This window comes from Rhincodon typus, chromosome 13, assembly GCF_021869965.1.
Source record: "Rhincodon typus isolate 14 chromosome 13, sRhiTyp1.1, whole genome shotgun sequence".
In the NCBI taxonomy this organism is placed as follows: Eukaryota; Metazoa; Chordata; class Chondrichthyes; order Orectolobiformes; family Rhincodontidae; genus Rhincodon; species Rhincodon typus.
This window is the reverse complement of record NC_063344.1, coordinates 15,630,599-15,651,677: the sequence shown is the minus strand read 5'-3', so window position 1 is coordinate 15,651,677 and position 21,079 is coordinate 15,630,599. Positions and strand designations below refer to the sequence as shown.

Genomic DNA, 21,079 nt, shown 5'->3' with positions numbered 1-21,079 from the left:
TCTAAGTTCAAGAAAGTAGTTCACCATAGCCTTCTCAAGAGTAATTAGGGATGGGCAATAAATGCTGGCTAAGCCAACAAACTCCACAGCTTTTGAATAAGAAAAATCAACCTAAGTCCACGTAAAGATCAGTCGGCTTTACCACAATCCTGTACTGTAACCAGACTTTGACTATGCATCAGAGATACAAAGAACTATCCTCCAAGTCAATGAGAACCACTGAACATTTTCTAGGACCCTCCTTGAAGTCAGCTCTCTGGTCAGGTTAAAAGAAACCTGAAAGTCAACTTTATACGGACTGAGCACTATGATCAAGTTGCAAAAACATCTCCCCAACAAGCACTGCTCTCTCAACTCTCAGGTGACCAGCATTGCAAGGGAGGACAAAGAAAAATTAAGTTACTCTTCATTTTGCATTAATGCCAATGCATTGTGATTCAATGACAGAGGAACTAGCTATAAACCATACAAAATGACAATAATTGATCCAGTAAGCTGCACTACTTTGAGCCTCACGAAAGGAAGCAAATCCTGTTCTCTGGAACCCCTTACCTCAAAAGGATGTTCTACCCGACTTGCCTAAAAATATCTGAAATGAGACTATTGGTCTGTTCAGTCAAATGGAAGACCCGAGTTCTCTCTAACATTCTTAATGGTTTTGTGTACCTCTGAACCTGGCGCACAGCAGCCTCTTCTGAAACATGATCAGCATGCCAACGCCGATTACTGCGTGCGTGTAACTTTGGAACGGCTACACAGACTGAAAGCTTAGAGGGAATGCTGAAGATGACACATGGCAGAAACTCAATCCCAAATAGATACCATCCTCTAAGCAGGGGGCAGCAATGATGGTCAAGAACACTTGGGAACAACACATGTGTTTCATTTAGAGATGCACGATAATACTGAGAACAATGGTTCAAATCCACTGCAGTTGTGGAATTTAAATTCGATTAATAAGATTGGGATATAAAGCTACTCTCACCTACTCACTAATGTCCTTTAGGGATGGAAATCTGCAAGTGACTCCAAATCCACACAGCAGACTCTTCCAACTGCCTAGCAAGCTACTCGTTTGAAAGGCAATTAGGACAGATAACAAATACTGGCCTTTCCAATGACATGCTCATTTATGCAAGAACAAAGAAAAGAACTGTTACTGTATACTAAGTGGATTAAGCTTTTTTTTCCACAGGTATTGCTCTCTCATCCTCTCAAAACACAGGTTCAACTCTTTTTGCCCACACACAAAATAAACCTGAGTTCATAGATGATTTTTCAAAACTAACAAGACTAAAATCGTAAATAAGTGTTTTCTTTTACAGCTATAAGCTGTACCCAGTATCTGTACGTTTAATTAAGTACAGGTGGACAGCTTTATATCTTTCAAACAAATCAACCAATACTTTTTATTTATAAATTGAAATGCTTCAAAATTTAAAGATTGTCAAAAGATTTACAACTCACCATGAATGATCAGTTCAGAATCCTTATTCAGCTCATACAGCCGAAATGCTTCTTCTAATTCCAGCTGGGATGAGACAGTGCAGGGGTCACCTAGTCAATAATGAGAACAACACCATAATGTATATCTTCAGAATATAATGCTGTGACATTCAGCTTTGATGCAAACATCTTTTCAGACATACTTCATACCTCTAAGAAAAATGAGACAACAAGGTGTAGAGCTGGATGAACACAACAGGCTAAGCAGCATCAGAAGAGCAGGAAAGCTGATGTTTCAGGTCTAGATCCTTCTTCAGGAACGGGGGAGGCAAGCTGGGCTGGTTTTGGGATCCGGTCGGGGGAGGGGAGATTTTGAAGCTTCAGATTTTGAATCGTACCGGCTCGTACCCGCCTCCCACCTATCCACTCCTCCCACCTCAAGCCCCACCCCCATCTCCTACCTACTAGCCTCATCCCGCCTCTTTGACCCATCCTTCCTCCCTGGACCGACCTATCCCCTCCCTAACTCCCCACCTACGCTCACCTTTACTGGCTCCAACCCCGCCTCCTTGACCTGTCTGTCTCCTCTCCACCTAGCTTCTCCTCTATCCATCTTCTATCCGCCTCCCCCTCTCTCCCTATTTACTTCAGAATCCCCTTCCCCTCTCCCATTTCTGAAGAAGGGTCTAGGCCCGAAACGTCAGCCTCTCTGCTCCTATGATGCTGCTTGGCCTGCTGTGTTCATCCAGCCCTGCACCTTGTTGTCTCTTAATAATTAGTAGTTAGCCAGTTATCAAATATAGAATATCAAATTATTGACAGTTTTGTGGTATGTTACATCAAGCAGATTGCCTTTTGGAGCCCTCTTAGAGCTACGCAAGAACTTACCACAAGAATCAACGTTCAATAACAGGGATCTTAGAATTTCCTTCATTAATTCTGTAGAATTCTAATGATAAGAGTGACAAAAAAAAAAGCATCGTAGGAATGGTCTTTTTGACTGAAATTGTAGTAAACAACAACGCGAATACAAAAACTTTGGTTATTTCATTGGTGAAAGATCAGTGGGACAATTAGAGGATTTGTCACTCTATACTGGGCTCTCCCTGGGAATAATGTGTGAAGGCATATAATATGGGGTAAAGAAATAGTTCTAGTGCTGTGACAGCAATTTGAAGTGGTGAATTGAAAGTGTCTTGCAAGAGAATAGTTTTGGACCATACTAATGGAAATGTAACACTTTCCTATAGTTCAGTAACACCACCTCATATGAAGAAAAAGGTACAATGGATAGTGGTGAAAAAAATCTGGGTGGAATTTAATCCAAAGGAGGAAGGCCTACCACCTAACAGCCACCTTTCTCCATTGTCCCCTACTGCCACTGGGAACGGTGGCAATTTCCAGCAATGCACAAAGGCCTAGAATTATTAAGGGAACCAGGCCACAAGAAGCAAGCACATGGTGGGGTATTGCTATATGGGTAAAGGCAAGAGAGGGTGTAAAGATAAAGCACAGTATTGCCTCTCAGTAGGTTTGGCAATCAGGCACTGAGCACCTTCGAATCAGGAACATCCATCTCACAATAGCCGTGTTTCTATTTCTGGAGGTGAAACCTCAATTAGCACGTCAAGAAGGTGGCACTCCATGAAACAGTCCCAACACACCCCCATGCCTGATGAAATGCCCCGACCAGCTTCCAGACACAGGTAATGAATTCCACCATGTGAGAAATATGCTGATTAGTTGCTATCTGGTTAGACTTTGTTTTCTAGATCCCAGAGTTTGGAAACAGCAAAAAAGTCATCATATCAACAACTCTAATTTTCTTTTAATGCATCTTTAATATGGGACTAGTATTTCCAGATAACGTATCTACAAACTGTGTTAATCCATCTCCTGGCAATAAAGTAAAAAATCATCAGGTTGCGACTCAGCTTCAAATTTACAGGTACAACATGCAGATGGTTACAGAAAAATTCAACAGACAAGGACAAGGTTTTTATTTTATCAGTATACGTACTCAGATGATCTATGGCTTTGACCATGGCTAGAACACATTCAATGCTGAAGCAGTTCCGTCAGCCACAGCCAAGGGAGGAATTTACCCCACACTGTTGGCATTACTAATCATCACAAACTAGCCCTGAAGGATTCACCTCCTCAACTTCTCCCCTCGCTTGAGGCGTGGTGACCTTCAGGTTAAATCACCACGAGTACTCACTCACTCTCCGTAACGAGAGCGCAACCCTATGGTCTGGTAGGACGATGGCGACTTTTACCTTCTGTCAAAATAATAGGGAGACTAAATTCTCGTCGTTATTGAAGTGCAAATAACACAGCAACTTCAGGGGACAGCAGCTGCTTGATTAAATACAGACAACAGATGATTTACTGTGGATGATATGCTGCGTTGGGAGTTTCACAAAACAGTATTTTGTTGTCCAGTTTCTCATCCAAATATAGTGAGATGCATTAAATTATTTGAATGAAGTGTTAATTACTCTCAAAAAACTTATCCCCAACATCTGCAGTTCTTACTGGCAGAACTCAGCAGGTCTGGTAGCATCTTTAGGGAGAAAGCAGAGTTAATGCTTCGAGTCCAGTGGCTCTTCACCAGGATTTAGTTCTTTATTTCTTGGAGTTGAAACATTAACTCTGCTTTCTCCCTAAAGATGCTGCCTGACCTACTGAGTTTTGCCAGCAATTTCTGATTTTGTTTCAGTCAGCTTCTGTCATTTTAAATTTGCTAATAAACGTACAGCATCTCATTCCTTCAGATATTAATTGCTGTTAAGGTCTCTTTACATTTTACTCTTCATTCACTTGCTTCATTTCCCTCTTTCTGTCTCCCCTCAATTTAATTTCCTGCATCCGATGTGCTATTGAATTTAGCATTCCAAATTACATTTCCTTGTTCTAATCCTGAGCTGTTCATCACTAGATCACTTCAGCATAATTGGTTAATACGATGCACAGTCATTTCCCCATTCAGTCAGCTTCCAGATAACCCTGTAGAGGACATGCTGCCAATCACATATCACTCCCAGTGCAAAAATCATGGTAACCAAATGAACCAGGAGCAACACTCACTAATGGCAGATGCTATTAGTTGACCTATTTCAGGAATTTTGCAACCAAAATTTCATACTGTATGTGTGCATTTTTAGAAACTTAACTTTTGGTAATAAATGTCAGCATAATGCACTGCAGACACAGAAACTGGTAACAGAAGTCAATAAGAACAATTATCATGACTTCTGCCTGCAGGTACTGGTTTGAAATAGTTGCCTACTTTAGAGTGATGAAAAATCAGCCAAGTTATTCTGATAGGTCACAGCTCCTCTGATTAGTTAAAGCTTCATTCAGCAAGTGTCTAAACAATTGTTGCCTTTCAACAGTTATCTGCAACATTTAATTTAACAATAGGAGCATTTTCAAAACCAGCAACAGTTCTACAAGTTCAAGCACTGCAATGGTGTCAACCTGAGGCCAAGCTTCTTAAAAACCAAATGGGCGATAAGAAACTAAGAATACGAGAAAAACAGAGGATTAGACCATTAGCTCATTCAGCCTGCTCAACCATTTAAATGGTTAAAACTGATCATTGGCCTCAAATCCACTTTTCTATCTGCTCCCTATTTTCATTGACTGTGAGGCCAAGAAACCCAGTTATGAGGAAGGGTCACTTGATCAAAACATGATGCTGCCAGACCTGCCGAGCTTTTCCAGCAATTTCTGTCTTTGGTTCATAATTCACAGTAGTCAGTAGTTGAAATTTTCAAGGATGCACAGCTCTTTGAATGAAGAGATTTCTACTCAATTCAGTCCTAATTATCAGCTCTTTCACCAGACACTGTCCCCCCAAAATCTTCTAGATTTCTCAGCAATGTAAATAACATTGGCGTCCCTAATTGAGCCTCTTCATAATCTTGTAAGTTTGAAAAAGATCATTCTTGTGACTTCATCTCCTCCAGAGTACTCACCTCCAAACCTTTACACTTTAATTCCTTAACCACCCAGAATTCTGCATCTACCATCTTCCAAAAATTTACAAACAGCACTGCCCTGGCAGAGCCAGCATTCCAGTCTGTTTTTGCCCCACTGAGTTTACTTTCTTCCTTGCCTGTTCAGTCTCTCCCCAATTACAACCATAATGCCTCAGATCAGTTCAACGATTCCCAGTCTCCTGGTCCAACTCCACACCTCTTCACCATAATGCGCAATCACTCTATTTGTCTGTTCCCCATCAGGATAGCCTAAATGCTCTCTGCTTCTTTCTTGAATTGTGGCTGTAACAGCTGCTCCTTTTTTTTGAGGTATTTTCAATGTTGGAGCCGTTTTCCTTAAATTCTAGGAGCAGTAACTACTGTTTTATAAGCTGTTGCAATGTTTTGAAACTTTGGGGGAAAAGGAGCAAGACAACTTTACAAAGGAGCAAGAGACACAAAGGCAGTGACCACATGGGCAGTGATTCAAACAGAAAAAGAAACCTGCACTGCTATCTGATGCAGTAGTAACCTGCACAGCTGCTGCCTTTGCTGTCTGGTTTCAAGTATCTCTGGACATCGGGGTTTGTTCTAAGAAAAATGAACAAACAGTGAAATTCACAGCTGACCTTGGAGAAACTTGTGTGGGGGAGCTCACAGCAGGGGAGCAGCTAAGTGCTTTTTAAAATGCGACCTTATTGTTTTTCTTTTGTAAATCTATGATAGTGAGTGGAGTGGGTTTTTTTAATTATATGTTGTCATTATGTCGGGACTGGGATATCGTAGCAATTACAGAGACATGGCTCAGAGATAGACAGGACTGGCAGCTTAATGTTCCAGGGTATAGACGCCAAAGGAAGAATTGAAAGGAAAACACGAGAGGACAGGGAGTGACATTTTTGATTAAGGATAACATTATAGCCGTATTTAGGGAGGACATTCCTGGGAATATTTCCAGGGAAGTTATTTGGGTGGAACTGAGAAATAAGAAATGATGATCACCTTATTGGAATTGTACTGTGACCACCTCCCAGAATCCACCCCCGGCCCTCTCCCCAGTAGTCAGCAGGAAATTGAGAAACAAATTTGTCAGGAGATCTTAGTTATCTGCAAGAATAATAGGGTTCTAATGGTAGGGGATTTTAACTTTCCAAACATTGACTGGGACTGCCATAGTGTTAAGGGCTTGGACAGAGAGGAATTTGTTAAGTATGTGCAAGAAAATTTTCTGATTCAGTATGTGAATGTACTTACTTGAGAAGGTGCAAAACTTGAACTACTCCTGGGAAATAAGGCCAGGCAAGTGACTGAGATGTCCATGGGGGAGCAGTTTGGGGACAGTAACCATAATTCTATTAGTTTTAAAACAGTGATGGAAAAGGATAGACTGGATCTAAAAGATAAAGTTCTAAATTGAAGGCCAATTTTGACAGTATTAGACAAGAACTTTCAAAAGTTGATTGGCGGCGGATGTTTGCAGGTAAAAGGGACAGCTGGACAATGGGAAGCCTTCAGAAATGACTCAACCAGAGTCCAGTGACAGTATATTCATGTTATGAAGGGCAAAGCTGGTTGGTCCCGATCTGAAATGTCAACTTTCCTTCTCCTCCGATTCTGCCTGGCCTGCTGTGTTCCACAGTGTTATATCTAAGTGTAGGGAGTGCTGGATGACTACAGAAATTGAGATTTTGGACAAGAATAAGAAGGAAACATGTGTCAGGTATAGACAGCTGAAATAGAGTGGTTCCCTAAAACAGTATAATGGCAGTGGGGTATACTTAAAAGGGAAATCAGGAAGGCAAAAAGAGGACGTAAGGTAGCTTTGGCAAATAGGGTTAAGGAGAATCCAAAGGGATCCTACAAATACATTAAGGACAAAAGAATACCTGGGGAGAGAATAGGGCCCCGTAAAGATCAGCAAGGTCACGAACGTGTGGAACCACAGGAGATAGGGGGAGATACTAAATGAGTATTTTGCATCAGTGTTTACTGTGGAAATGGTTATGGAAGATAAAGAACGTGTGAAATAAATAACATCTTGAAAAATGTCCATATTACAGTGGAAGTGGTGCTGGACGTCTTGAAACACATAAAAGTTTGATAAATACCCCGGGACCTGATCAGGTGTACCCTAGAACTGTATTGGAAGCTAGGGAAGTGATTGCTGGGCCCCTTGCTGAGATATTTGTATCATTGATAGCCACAGGTGAGGTGCCGGAAGACTGGACATTGGCAAACGAGGTGCCACTATTTAAGAAAAGATGGTAAGGAAAAGCAAGGGAACTATAGACCAGTGAGGCTGATAATGGTAGTGGGCAAGTTATTGGAGGGAATCCTGAGGGCCAGGATTTACAAGTATTTGGAAAGGCAAAGAAGATTAGGGATAGTCAACGTGGCTTCGTGCGTGGGAAATCATGTCTCACCAACTTGATTGAGTTTTTTTTGAAGTAACAAAGAGGATTGATGATGGCAGAGCAATGGTTATGATTCATATGGACTTCAGTAAGGTGTTCGACAAGGTTCCTCACGGTAGACTGGTTTGCGAGGTTAGATCACAAGGAATATATGGAGAACCAGCTATTTGGATACAAAACTGGCTCAAACGTAGAAGAAAGAGGGTAGTGGTAGAGGGTTGCTTTTCAGACTATAGGCCTGTGACCAGCAGCATGCCACAAGGATTGGTGTTGGGTCCACTGCTTTTCATCACTTAAGTAAATGACTGGATGTGAACACAGGAGGTATGGTTAGTAAGTCTGCAGATGACTCCTAAATTGGAGGTGTTGTGGACAGTGAAGGAGGTCACCCCAGAGTACAACGGGATCTTGATTAGCTGAGCCAATGGGCCGAGGAGTGGCAGATGGAGTTTAATTTGGATAAATATTGAGGTGCTGCCTTTTGGAAAGGCAAATCACACCATTAAGTGTATAAGCCCTGCTAAGGTCCTGAGGAGTGCTGCTGATCAAAGAGATCTTGGAGTGCAGGTTCATAATTCCTTTAAAGTGGAGTCACAGGTCGATAGGATAGTGAAGGCAGCGTTTGGTATGTTTGCCTTTATTAGTCAGTGCATTGAATTATAGGAGTTAGGAGGTCATATTGCAGCTGTACACGACATTGGTTAGACCACTATTGGAATATTGCGTGCAATTCTGATCTCCCTGCTATAGAAAAACATTCTTAAACTTGAAAGGGTTCAGAAAAGATTTACAAAGATGTTGGCAGGGTTGGAAGGTTTGAGCTATAGGGAGATGCTGAATAGACTGGGGCAATCTTCCCTGGAGTGTCAGAGGCTGAGGGGTGACGTTATAGAAGTCTATAAGATCATGAGGGGCATGAATAGGGTAAATAGACAAGGTCTTTTCCCCAGGGTGGGGGAGTCTAAAACTAGAGGGCATAGGCTTAAAGAGAGAGGGGAAAGATTTAAAAAGGGGCCTATGGGGTATTTTTCACGCAGAGGATTGAGGGGTGTGTGGAGTGAGCTGCCAGAGGATGTGGGGGAGGCTGGTACAATTACAACATCTAAAAGGCATCTAGATGGGCATACGAATAGGAAGGGTTTAAGAGGCATATGGGTCAAATGCTGGCAAATGGGACTAGATTTATTTAAGATAGCTGGTCAGCATGGACGAGTTGGACCAAAGGGTCTGTTTCCATGCTGTATATCTCGATGACTATGCACACAATTTCTATCTCCTCCACCACTCTCCTTAGCTGAACATCAGTAGTGGGGAAAATGATAGAGTCCATTATAAAATATTTAATAGCAGAACACTTGGAAAACAGTGACAGGATGGACAGAGACAGCATAGATTTACAAAAGATAAATCAAGCTCAACAAATCTGCTGGAATTTTAGGAAGGGTTCAGATGGATATGGGCCAAATGCTGGCAATGCGACTAGATTTATTTAGGATATCTGATCAGCATGGGCAAGTTGGACCGAATGGCCTGTTTCCATGATGTACAACTCTATGACTCCAATACAGTTGCTAAGGGGTGAGCCTGTGGATGTGGTTTACTTGGACTTTCAGAAGGCTTTCAATAAGGAGATTAGCATATAAAATTAGAGTGCATAGGTTTGGGGTGGTGTACTGAAATTGACAGAGAACTCGTTGGCAGACAGAAAGTAAAGGGTGACAGCTAGTAAATAGTGGGGTAGCGCACGGATCAGTCCTTGGACTACAACTATGCAGAATGTATACTAATAAATGAGAGGAGGGAACCAAAACGTAAGGCAGTAAATTATAGGCCAGTTAGCCTGATCTCAGTCATTGGTAAGATTAGAGAGTCCATTACCAAGGATGAGATTGCAAAGTACTTGGAAATGGGGCTTGGTCAAGGAGACACTGACAAATCTGCAAGAATTCCTTGAGGACACCTTTTTCATGGTGGCAGCTGGTGACGTGGAGATCCACAGGGGTCAGTGTTGGGACCACAACTATTCAGGTTATACATTAACAAACTGGGCAAAGGAACTAAGGGTATTGTTGCTAAGTTTACAGATGACACAAAATAGGTGGAGGGACAGGTAGTACTGGGGAAGCAGGAAAGCTGCAGATGGAATACAATGTGGGAAAATGTGAGCAGAATGGGGCCCTATCTAGGGAAGGATGTGCTACTCTTAAAGTTTCCATCAAAACTAAACAGCTACAATAATTCTAACCAGAAATTTAAAACCTATCTCATCATAATTTCAGAGCTTGATGACACACATTTATGCTTGGGAAAGAATATTGGTAAGAAAATATTTCCAAATTGGCTAAAGTGAACAAAGAAGTGTGAACTCAGATTGTCGAAGTGGTAATTTAGAGGGCTCAGATGAGCACACAATTCATATGATCGGTTTTGAAAATTTCTCACACAAGGCTAGATTGAAGTCAGTGGTCACTGACTGTGTCACTCCATGTAGGAAAAATGCAGATAAGTGCAGAACAACCTCATCATATTTCTAATAGAATCCTAAATGCATTTGTGAACATTTATCTTCCCATTAAGGTCTTCTTCATTCTTTCAATAAAAGGAAGAAGTCTGGATAACCAGCTTGAGGTAACAACATGGTGAGGATAGTATAGAAAATGTCATCATGACCCAGCAATTAAGCTGTGTTGCACTTGTTAAATCTAAAATTTGGGCTATTGTACAAGTTTTTTGATTCAAAGTTAAACACAGCTGATCATTCTACACTTCTGTAGACCCTTTAAAAGGAGTGTTCTGTACTAGATTTTAAAACTTTATTTCATAACATCTGTAAGTATATAACAAGTGGGTGCAAAACAAAAATGTGCATGGTTATCTGATAACACGTTCTTAAATTTATTTAGGGAAATGTCACATGAAATGATATTTTATTGGTTAAATGAAACAAACTTATCTTCAGATCAAACTATAAACAAATGATCACATTTGAAAAGGACACAATCACAGAAAAGATCATCACAGTCCAAACGATTAATAACGTGGATGAGGAAAGTGAATCAAGTAGATCCAAGCTGGCATATAACAAAAATAAGTGGAAAGGCAAGGTGAGGATGACAGTCTACACAGGGATACGGACATCTTAAGCAAATATACAAGACCTTGGTAGATGGAATACAATGTGGGAACATATGATGTTATGCACTTTGGCAGGAAGAATAGAAAAGCTAAACATTGTTTAAAAAGAAAAAGTCTGGAGAAAACAACAGAGCAAATGGATTTGGGAGTCCTCATGCATTAACCACTAAAAAGTTAGCATCCAGTAGCAACCAAGTTTGATGGGTAATGAAGGAAGGCAGATAGAATGCTGACCTTTATTTCAAAGGGAATGGAATATTAAAGTCCAGATGTTTTCTAAAACTACATAAGGCAACAGTCAGACCATAACTGGAATATGATGCACAGATTCAGGCCTCTTAACTCAAAGCTGTACTGGCATTGGAGGCAACTCTGCTTTCAATTAGTTTGCAATTCTCTGCCCACATTAATGTACCACGTCCAACATGGGATCTTATCTTATGAAGGAACCTAATGGGTGGTACCTTATCAAACGCCTTCTGAAAATCCAAAACTGTTTCCCCCTTATTTAAACTGCTTGTTACCTCAAATTTACCAGAATTCTCGTAAATTTATCAGGCATGATTCCCATTCATGAAGCCGTGCTGATATTGCTTGATCATTTTGAGTATTTCCAAATGCTTTGCTATTATATCCTAATATTTTCCTAATAACAATTATCTGATTGTTATCTCTTCTCTGGGACTTTTAAGGATTCCTCAAAGATTACTACCAGTGCATCTACTATCACCTCCTTAATACAGTATCCTACTATGCATCCTACTAGGTCCAAGGTATTTGTCAATATTTAGCCACATTTGTTTTCCCTAGCATTATTCCTCTGGTGACAGTTTGCCCCTTAGCATTCCAAGCTTGCTGAATGTTCGTCAACTCCTCTATTTCCTGGTTCCCCATCATTTCTGTAGCCTTATTCTCTAAGGGACCTATGTTCACTTTTGTTCTCTCTTCCATTTTCTTTATTTAAAGCTGCTCCTGTTGTCTGTCTTGATACTATTTGAAAGATTACCCGCAAAAATTACTTTCTCCCATGTTTTGATCATCTTTGGTTGGCTTTTAAAATGCCCCCAGTCCTCTGGCTTACCAACTCTCAAAATTGGGAAAAAAAGCAAAACCTGTTCAGAGATGTTATGACACACCTTCAGAGTAGGTGGGACTTCAATCCAGGCCCCCTGGCCCAGAAGTAGGGACACTCATCTCAAATGCAAGTGGCAACACTCTTAGTTTTAAATTATGCTCCTGGTTCTAGACACCTCAAACAGGGGAAACATCTTACCTGCATCAACCCTGTCTAATCCTCAAGTATTTTGGGGGCTTCAATAGGATCACCCCTCATTCTCTGAAACTTGATAGGATGCTGGCCTAATTTGCCTAATCTCTCTTCCCATCATCCCAGGAAAATGTCAGGTTATCCTGACAACAATAATATCCTTCCTGAAGTAAGGAGAACAAAATGCTTCAGACGTGGTCTACCCAAGTTCCTATACATTTGGAGCAAGACTTCACTACTCCTGTATTCAAATCCTCTTGTAATAAAAGCTAATGCCCCATTACCCTCCCTAATAGTTTGCTGAACCTGCATGATAGTCTTCAATGACTTATTGCCCAGGACACCTAGGTCCCCTTTTTACACCTACACTTTCCAACCTTATTTCAAAAATTCCTTACGCATTTGTTCCTCCTACCAAAGTGGATAATGTGGAAAAATGTGACATTATATATTCCACTTGCCATATTTATTTCAACTGTTTTCTGCCTGTCATCCCACCCCTAATCCACATCAGTGGGGTGGCACAGTGGCTCAGTAGTTAGCACTACTGCCTCACAGCACCAGGGACCCGGGTTCGATTCCAGCCTCGAGCGACTGTCTGTGTGGAGTTTGCACGCTCTCCCGGTGTCTGCGTGGGTTTTCTCTGGGTGCTCCGATTTCCTCCCACCGTCCAAAGATGTGCAGGTTAGGTGGATGGCCATGCTAAATTGCCCATACTGTCCAGGGATGTGCAGGCTAGGTGGGTTAGCCATGGGGAATGCAGAGTTACAGGGGAGCAGGATGGGTCTAGGTGGGATGCTCTTCAGAGGGGCGGTGTGGACTCGATGGGCCAAATGGCCTTCTTCCACATATTTTAGGATTCTAAGATTCAGTGCATTACTTCCTATCCCATGTGCTTTAATTTTGCACAGTCACCTGTGGGGAACCTCTCTTAAGGTTAACACGCAGGTTCAGTTGGCAGTTAGGAAGACAAATGCAATGTTAGCATTCATTTCGCAAGGGCTAGAACTTAAAAGCAGGGATGTACTGCTGAGGCTGTACAAGGATCTAGTCAAACCACACGTGGCGTATTGCAAAAGATTTTGGGCATGGTAGGACCTGGTGGGCTTTGAAGGGGTCCAGAGAAAGTTCGCAAGAATGATGCTGCAAATGAAGGCCTTGTCATATGAGGATTCTGGGTCTGTACTCAGTGGAAATAGAAGAATGAGGGAAAGATGTCATTGAAACGAAAATGTCCAAGAGGGAAGTGACCACAATATGACAGATTTCACTCTGCAGTTGAGTGGGAAAGGCTGGAATCACATGTATTACATACAAGTAGAAGTAGCAACAAAGACATGAGGGAGCAGCTGGCCAGAGTTGATCAGGTGGGGAGCCTACCACAGAACAGTGGAGCAGTAAAGGCAGAAGTTTTCTGGGGGCAATTCAGAAGAGACAGCAGAAATTTATCCCAAGGAAGAAGAAACACACTAAGGGGAGGATGAGGCAACCATGACTAACAAGGGACGTCAGGGACAGTACAGCAAAATAAAAAGCATATGATGTGGTGAAGATTAGTGAGAAGCCAGAGGTCTGGGAAACGTTTAAAAACTGGCAGAGGACAACCAAAAAAGCAATAAAAGGAGACAGAAAATAAAATAGGAAGAGAAGCTAGCAAATAATATAAAAGGTTGTAGAAGTTTTTTTAGATATATCAAAAGAAAGAGAAAGACCAGAGGGGTTATTGGACCACTGGAAAATGAGGCTGGAGTAGTAGTAATGGGAAACAAAAAATTGGCAGAGGAACTGAATTGGTACTTTGCATCAGTCTTCATGGTGAAAGACTCCAGTAGCATACCAGAACTTCAAGACAGTCAAGAGACAGAGGCAAGTGTAGTGGTCATTATTAAGATGATGCTGGGGAAACTGAAAAGTTCTGAAAGTGGATGCATCAACTGGACCAGATGGTCTACACCCCAGGGTTCTGAAAAAAAAAGCTGAGGAGACTGTGAAGGCATTGATGTGATCTTTCAGGAATCAGTGGAGTTAGGGAGGTTCCCAGAGGACTGGAAAACAGCTAATGTAACACCCTCGTTTAAGAAAGGAGGGAAGCAAAAGCTAAGAAATTATAGGCTGGTTAGCCTCTTGTTGGTAAGATTTGACAGGCCATTATTAAGGGTGAGATTGCGAAGTACTTAGAAACGCATAGTGAAATAGGGCTGAGTCAGCTCGGCTTTGTCAAAGGGGAGATCATGCCTGACAAATCCATTAGAATTCTTTGAGGAAGTAATGAACAAGTTAAACAAAGGAGAGCCGATGAAAGTGATCTATTTGGATTTCCAGAAGGCCTTTGGCAAGGTGTGAGGCTGCTCAATAAAATAAGAACCCATGATGTTAGGGACACAGTACTAGCACGGACAGAGGATGAGCTGACTGACAGGAGGTAGAGAGTGGGGATAAAGGAGTCTTTTTCACAACGGTAGCTGGTGACTAGTGGAGTTCCACAGCGGTCAGTGTTGAGACCACAGCTTTTCACTTAGGAGCCCTAGTTAAGGATTCTCTTAAGGTTAACACGCAGGTTCAGTTGGCAGTTAGGAAGACAAATGCAATGTTAGCATTCATTTCGCAAGGGCTAGAACTTAAAAGCAGGGATGTACTGCTGAGGCTGTACAAGGATCTAGTCAAACCACACGTGGCGTATTGCAAAAGATTTTGGGCATGGTAGGACCTGGTGGGCTTTGAAGGGGTCCAGAGAAAGTTCGCAAGAATGATGCTGCAAATGAAGGCCTTGTCATATGAGGATTCTGGGTCTGTACTCAGTGGAAATAGAAGAATGAGGGAGAGATGTCATTGAAACTTGCAGAATATTTAGAGGCCTGGAGAGGTAGGTTGTGGAGAAAAAGAGGTTTCCATCAGTAAGAGAGACTATGACCCAAAGGCACAGCCTCAGAGTGAAGGATGACTCTTTCCAATGGAGATGAGAAGAAATTTCTACAGCCAGAGAATGGTGAACCTGTGGAACTCATAGCCACAGAAGGCAGTGAAGGTCAAGTCACTGAAGGTAATTAAGATAGAGATGGATAGGTTATTGATTAGTAAGGGGATCAAATGTTACAGGGAGAAGACAGGAGAACAGGGTTGAGAAATGCAACAATCAACTGGCAGAGCAGACTCGATAGGGTAAATGGCCACATTCTGCTCCTATATGTTATAGTATGATGGACTATCCTTAATGCACTAGTAAAATAACTTAGGATACTTTTATCTGCCATTATTCCTTCATGTTCATTTTTCGCTTTCCTGATTTCCTTTTCTTTTCAGAAAATTTCCTCTTGTACATTCCATTCTCTTCTTGGGCTTCGGCTTTGAGCCTTCGGTATCCGCCATAAGGTTCCCTTTTGCTCTTTATGCAATCCTATATCTCTTGATATCTAGGGTTCACAGGATTTGTTGGTCCCACCTTTTTTGTCTTTCTTTGTTGGTGCTGTACTCTCCCACTCCTCTGACAGATTTACCAAGAAATATCAGCTCCCAGGCAACTCTGGCCAAATCATACCTGAGCTTATTAAAACTGGCTATCCTCCAGTTTAGAACTTTCATTTCAGGCTGTTTCTTGTACTTTTCCAAAAGATTCTTGAATCGAACAGTTATGATGGCTGTCTACAAAATGCTCCCCCAACTGATGCTTCAACCACTTGCCAGGCTTCATTACTCAAATTATGTCCAAGACCACTCTCTCTACAAACCTTCAACAAACTCACTTAAAAAAAAAACACTCCTGGATACATTTTAAGATTTTTACACACTTTAAACCTTTCAAGCTACGATAACCCCAACTAATGGAAGTTGAACTTCCCTATCACTGTCCAATTTCTTTTGTACTTCTGAAATTTTCCAACATATCTAGTCTTAACTGTACCATGTAGCTTCATTTGAAGAGCTTTAAAAAAGAAATAAAATAACTTACCAGTTCAAATCCCATTGTGCTCTTAAATTCCCAAAAACACACATGGTCCTATGTCTCACTCAGGAAGTGTTTTCTCTCAACTGCTCAAAAGTTCCATTAATTTCCTTCAACTCACTTACCCTATCACTTGGATCTCTCATTCTGGGAGATTTCTTGCATCTTTCTCAAGGAAATTGGAAGGTTCTCCTCCATTTCTCTATTACTTACAATAATTACTCCTGACTCTACCTGTATTGGACCCACATACACCTTGCCATGTTTGGATCCAACCATGGACTAGGTTATTTAGGAACTGGTAATGAAGCAGATTTAATAACATGATGTCAGAGTATAAGATTCCATCAGAAACAGTGACCATAATTTTAGTAGAATTTAGCATTCAGTTTGAGAGGAGGAACATGGGTCAGAAACAACTGTGCTAAGTGTAATTACATAGGGACAAGGGCAGAAGTGGCTGGAGTGGACTAGGAAAAGAATTTAGCAGAAAAGTTGACAAACATTGGCAGGCATTAAGAAAACAGTTCATGATTCACTGCAAATGGATATTAAAAGGATTCTAAAATACTAATCACTCAAGGGTGGGGAACCTTAAAACTAATCATTATCATGAGACAGAAATAGGGCAATAGGCCACAAAGTTCCCTAGACATGTTAAGTTGCATCCTTGGATTTCAAAGGAAGTAGCTACACACATAATGGATGCACAGGTACTAATCCTCCAAGAATCCTTAGATTCTGAATAAGTCCCACAGGATTAGAAAACATTTATTCAAAATAGGAGGAAGCCAAAAAGAAGATCAGGCAACTCATCGCCAGTCCACTTAAGTCATAGGGAAAATGTTGAGTGTCTGTTTCAAAGGATGCAAAAGCAAGAACATTTAGAAACATGAGGAAACCCAACCAGTGTCAACGTGGTTTCACAACTTGGAGATCATGCCTGACAAATTTATTACAGTTTCTATAGAAAGTAACAAGCAGGATAGATAAAGTGGAACTTGAAGATGTAATGTATTTGGATTTCCAAACGGCGCTGCATAAGGTAAAACACACAAGGCAGATACATTTTGGTGATTAAGGTGAGGGAAGTCAATGGACTACTGCCCAAGTTTGCAGATGACACAAAAATACATGGAAATGCAAGTATTAAGGGTGACACAGAGTTTGTCGAGAGATGCAGACAAGTTAAATAATTGGATAAAACTTGGCAAATGGAACATATTGCAGAAAAATTAGAGGTTTGGCACTTTGGCAGGAAGAACAGAACAGCTGAATATTTAAATGGAACAAGGTTGCAGAAAGCTACAGTACTGAAGGATTTGGAAGTCTTTGTGCATTAAAAAGTAGTGCCCAATTTCAGTCGGTAATAGGTAAGAGGTCAGTTGACCTTCATTTCAATTGGAAATACAGTACTAAAATAGGTCTTGCCAAACTGTACGAGACACTCATCAGACCACAGTTGGAAAATTGTGTACAGGTTTGCTCCCCTTATCTAAGGGAAGATATATTGGCACTGGACGCAGTACAGAGAAGGTTCACTAATTTGATTCTGGGTATGGAGGAACTTTCCTCTGAAAAAGAGAGAGGTTGTTGAATTGGTTAGGCTTGTACAACTTGCAGTTTCGAACAGGAAGTGGCAAGCTTAGTTTGGTTCCTCATCTTGGAGAGTCTAGGACCAGAGGAAATAAGTTTAGAATAAGGGGTCGCCCATTTCAGATAGGATGGGTGAATATTTTGATTCTTTGAGGGTAATCAATCTGTGGCATTCTTTACCACAGAGGGTCGTAATGGTTAAGTATATTCAAGTCTGAGATGCAGTATTAATCCATAAGAAAATCAAGGGCTATGGGGGAAGAGGCAAGAAAGTAGGATTGAGGATTATCAGATCAGCCACAATCTCAAAGAATGGCACAGACTGAAAAAGCCAAATGATCAACTTCTGCACCTACATCTTAGAATTTTACAAGATAAAACCATATCAAATTGTGGTTACTTACTTCTAAAGGTTGTTTTACAGAACATTAAGTAGCACGTTTTCACTACAAAATCAGATCTAAAATAGCATGCCCTCCATTAGCTCAACATAGTGCTCGAGACAACTATCCCTAACATTCCAGAAACTTGCCCTCTAAGGTTGGTTTACTCAGTCGACATGCAGAATGAGGTTACCCATGACTTCCTCATTTTTGAATTCAATGGACCTATTTACGAAAGCAATATCCTATGCACTCTGTCAAGTTCAAACCAGCTTGCTCTAATACTGACAATGGTTTGAAAATGTACCCTATGTTCATTTATTTTTGTATCCCTTTCAATATGGTACCACTTAGTGTATTCACTTAGTTTACAATGTTACTGTGCCTCCAGACTGTCTCTACAAATTACTCCACTTCACATGTATTAAATGGAATCTTGTTTCTACCCAATTCATCACTGTCTCTGCTAGAAGTCAGTTACTAACATGTTCACATCACGTAGCTAATTAAGGACCACCAGTCCTTTAAAACACTGCATTTACATTTTTCCAATTTCCTGAGAATTCAGTGAATTTATGTACTTTGTTTTTCAACAGCAAAATTTCAAGATGGCACAGGTGACAACGAATCATTTAGTGGTGACTTCAGACCTACAGATTCACATCACAAGTTTTACAATAGGAACACCTTGTTACTTAACGCAGAACATGGGCTCTAAATGCATACAGTTAAGTATTTATAACTGACATTAATATTGCTTCTAACCAAAACATTCACTTCAGTGAGAATCAGCAGATATAAAGCCCAATTTGTTCCAACAAAGTAAGCTTAAATTATATTGCTGATTGTAATCCTCCAGTCTCCACCTGGAACATGCATGTGTGCAGATGCCAAGCAAGGATTGTACCAGGCCTAGCCATACCTTGCACATGATGAAGAGATTATAAGACTCATCCCTTAGCTTCCCAAATAAATATTGACACTTTGGATAGGCTGCTGGTTAAGATGATGTTCCAGTGTGGGTCAGTAGTTTCAAAGATAGAATAACATGAGGAAATAAAGATCTTTGATTAATTCTCTACACAAGAAATATGCTAGAAACATGAAATATGTTCAAAGCCAGTAACTTACCAAAACATTAAGCACAATGAGTCACATTTGCATAATTTACTTAAATCTCCCCCATAAACTACACTGGGTTTCCTCGATCTCAATGTTTGCAGGTCCTTTGAGCACGTTCCCCCAATTCCTCTATGAAACTGACCTACTCCTACACATGGGAAGATCCATCAGTTTATTTTTCAGTTTTGTTCCAAATCATATTTGAATCTGAATAAACTCATTAATACTTCAATTTTGCAGCTGTTACATTTCCTTCGAAAACACCAGAGAATATGGAGATGAAACAATCAACCCAGTAATTCAGCTCTGGTCTCAGGGTGATAAACACTGCCATCCCACGGCTTGTAAAGCTTTCTTTCTTTATTGCACACCATTGCTAAAAATCTACGAACAATTTCAAACATTAGCCGACAAAAACCAACAGTGGTGCTGGTCAGGTGAAGGAGCAGTGCTCCAAAAGCTTGTGATTTCAAATAAACCAAATGTTTCACAGCCAATGTTGATGAACAAGCACGATCACCAGAACTCTAAAAATTCTTACATAAACATTTAATTAGATTTAACTATGTCCAGAATACAGTCAACCTGTCTACTGTGATTATCTTATTCCTCCTCTGCAAACTGATTTTATAAACCTGAATATTTAACTAGATGACAGGTAACCCAGCTAAAATAATTTTCAGTTCTTCAGTTTTTCTTGAAAAAGCATTCCGTTTAACCTGAGCATAACACATATCATAGTCTCAACAGAAAGAAATGCTTAATAAAAACCAAAAGAACTGCGGATGCTGTAAATCAGGAACAAAAACATAAGTTGCTAGAAAAGCTCAGCATGTCTGGCAGCATCTGTGAAAAGAAAATCAGAGTTAACATTTTCGGTCCGGTGACCCTTCCTTAGAACTCTGAATTCAGAAATGCTTAACAGATGCTCATGCTGTGGAATCCAACCCCCTACAATAACAAATGCAGCAGTTTAAAAGTTATGATCCATTACTTAATTTTATGACAGAACATCCAACACCTGGTCAGACTGTTGTCATTTCAGGATGCCACTTAAATCAAAGCGCTGGTGGCTAGTTTCAGATGATACAGCCTTCAGAACCAACATGGAAAATACTCTTCTTTGCAGGGGTCTTGAAGTATCCAAAGGCATTACTTGAAGTATTGTCAAATGAACAAGTTTGATAGTGCACTCTTGCCTCCAAGTCAGCATGTATGGAGGAGTAGCCTCACCAAAAACTTAAAAGCATAATCTAATTGATACTCTAATGCAATACGGAGCTACACTGACAGAAGCACTCAGAAGACTGGGAAATCTTTAAAGACCAACAGAAAGCCACAAAAAAAAGCTATAAAGAAAAGTAAGATAGATTATGAGAGTAAACTAGCTCAGAATATAAAAAGAGGCAGCAAAAGTTTCTATAAATATGTAAATCGTAAAAAAGTGGCAAAGGTAAACATTGGTCCTTTAGAGGATGAGAAGGCCAATTTAATAACTGGGAATGAGGAAATAGCCGAGGTATTAAACAGTTATTTTGCACCGGTCTTCACAGTGGAAGACACAAATAACATGCTGAAAACGGATGGCAAGAAGGTTATAGCAAGTGAGGGCCTAGAAACTATCATTTCACTAAGGAGGCAGTGCTGGGCAAGCTAATGGGGCGAAAGGTAGACAAGTCTCCTGGCCCTGATGAAATGCATCCCAGGGTATTAAAAGAGGTAATGGGGGAAAAAGCAAATGCACCAGTAATTATGTACCAAAATTCACTGGATTCTGGGATGTTCCTGCA

General features: G+C 40.7%; 1 protein-coding gene across 1 annotated transcript in view; it reads right to left on the bottom strand.

Moving 5' to 3' along the window:
- Nucleotides 1–21,079, bottom strand: part of prkci (protein kinase C, iota) — a 101,862-nt gene that overhangs the window by 69,644 nt on the left and 11,139 nt on the right. Inside the window, exon 2 of the mRNA XM_048604270.1 lies at nt 1,468–1,557. Coding sequence (XP_048460227.1) covers nt 1,468–1,470 — 3 coding nt within the window. The 5' untranslated portion in view covers nt 1,471–1,557. The remainder of the gene's footprint in view (nt 1–1,467; nt 1,558–21,079) is intronic.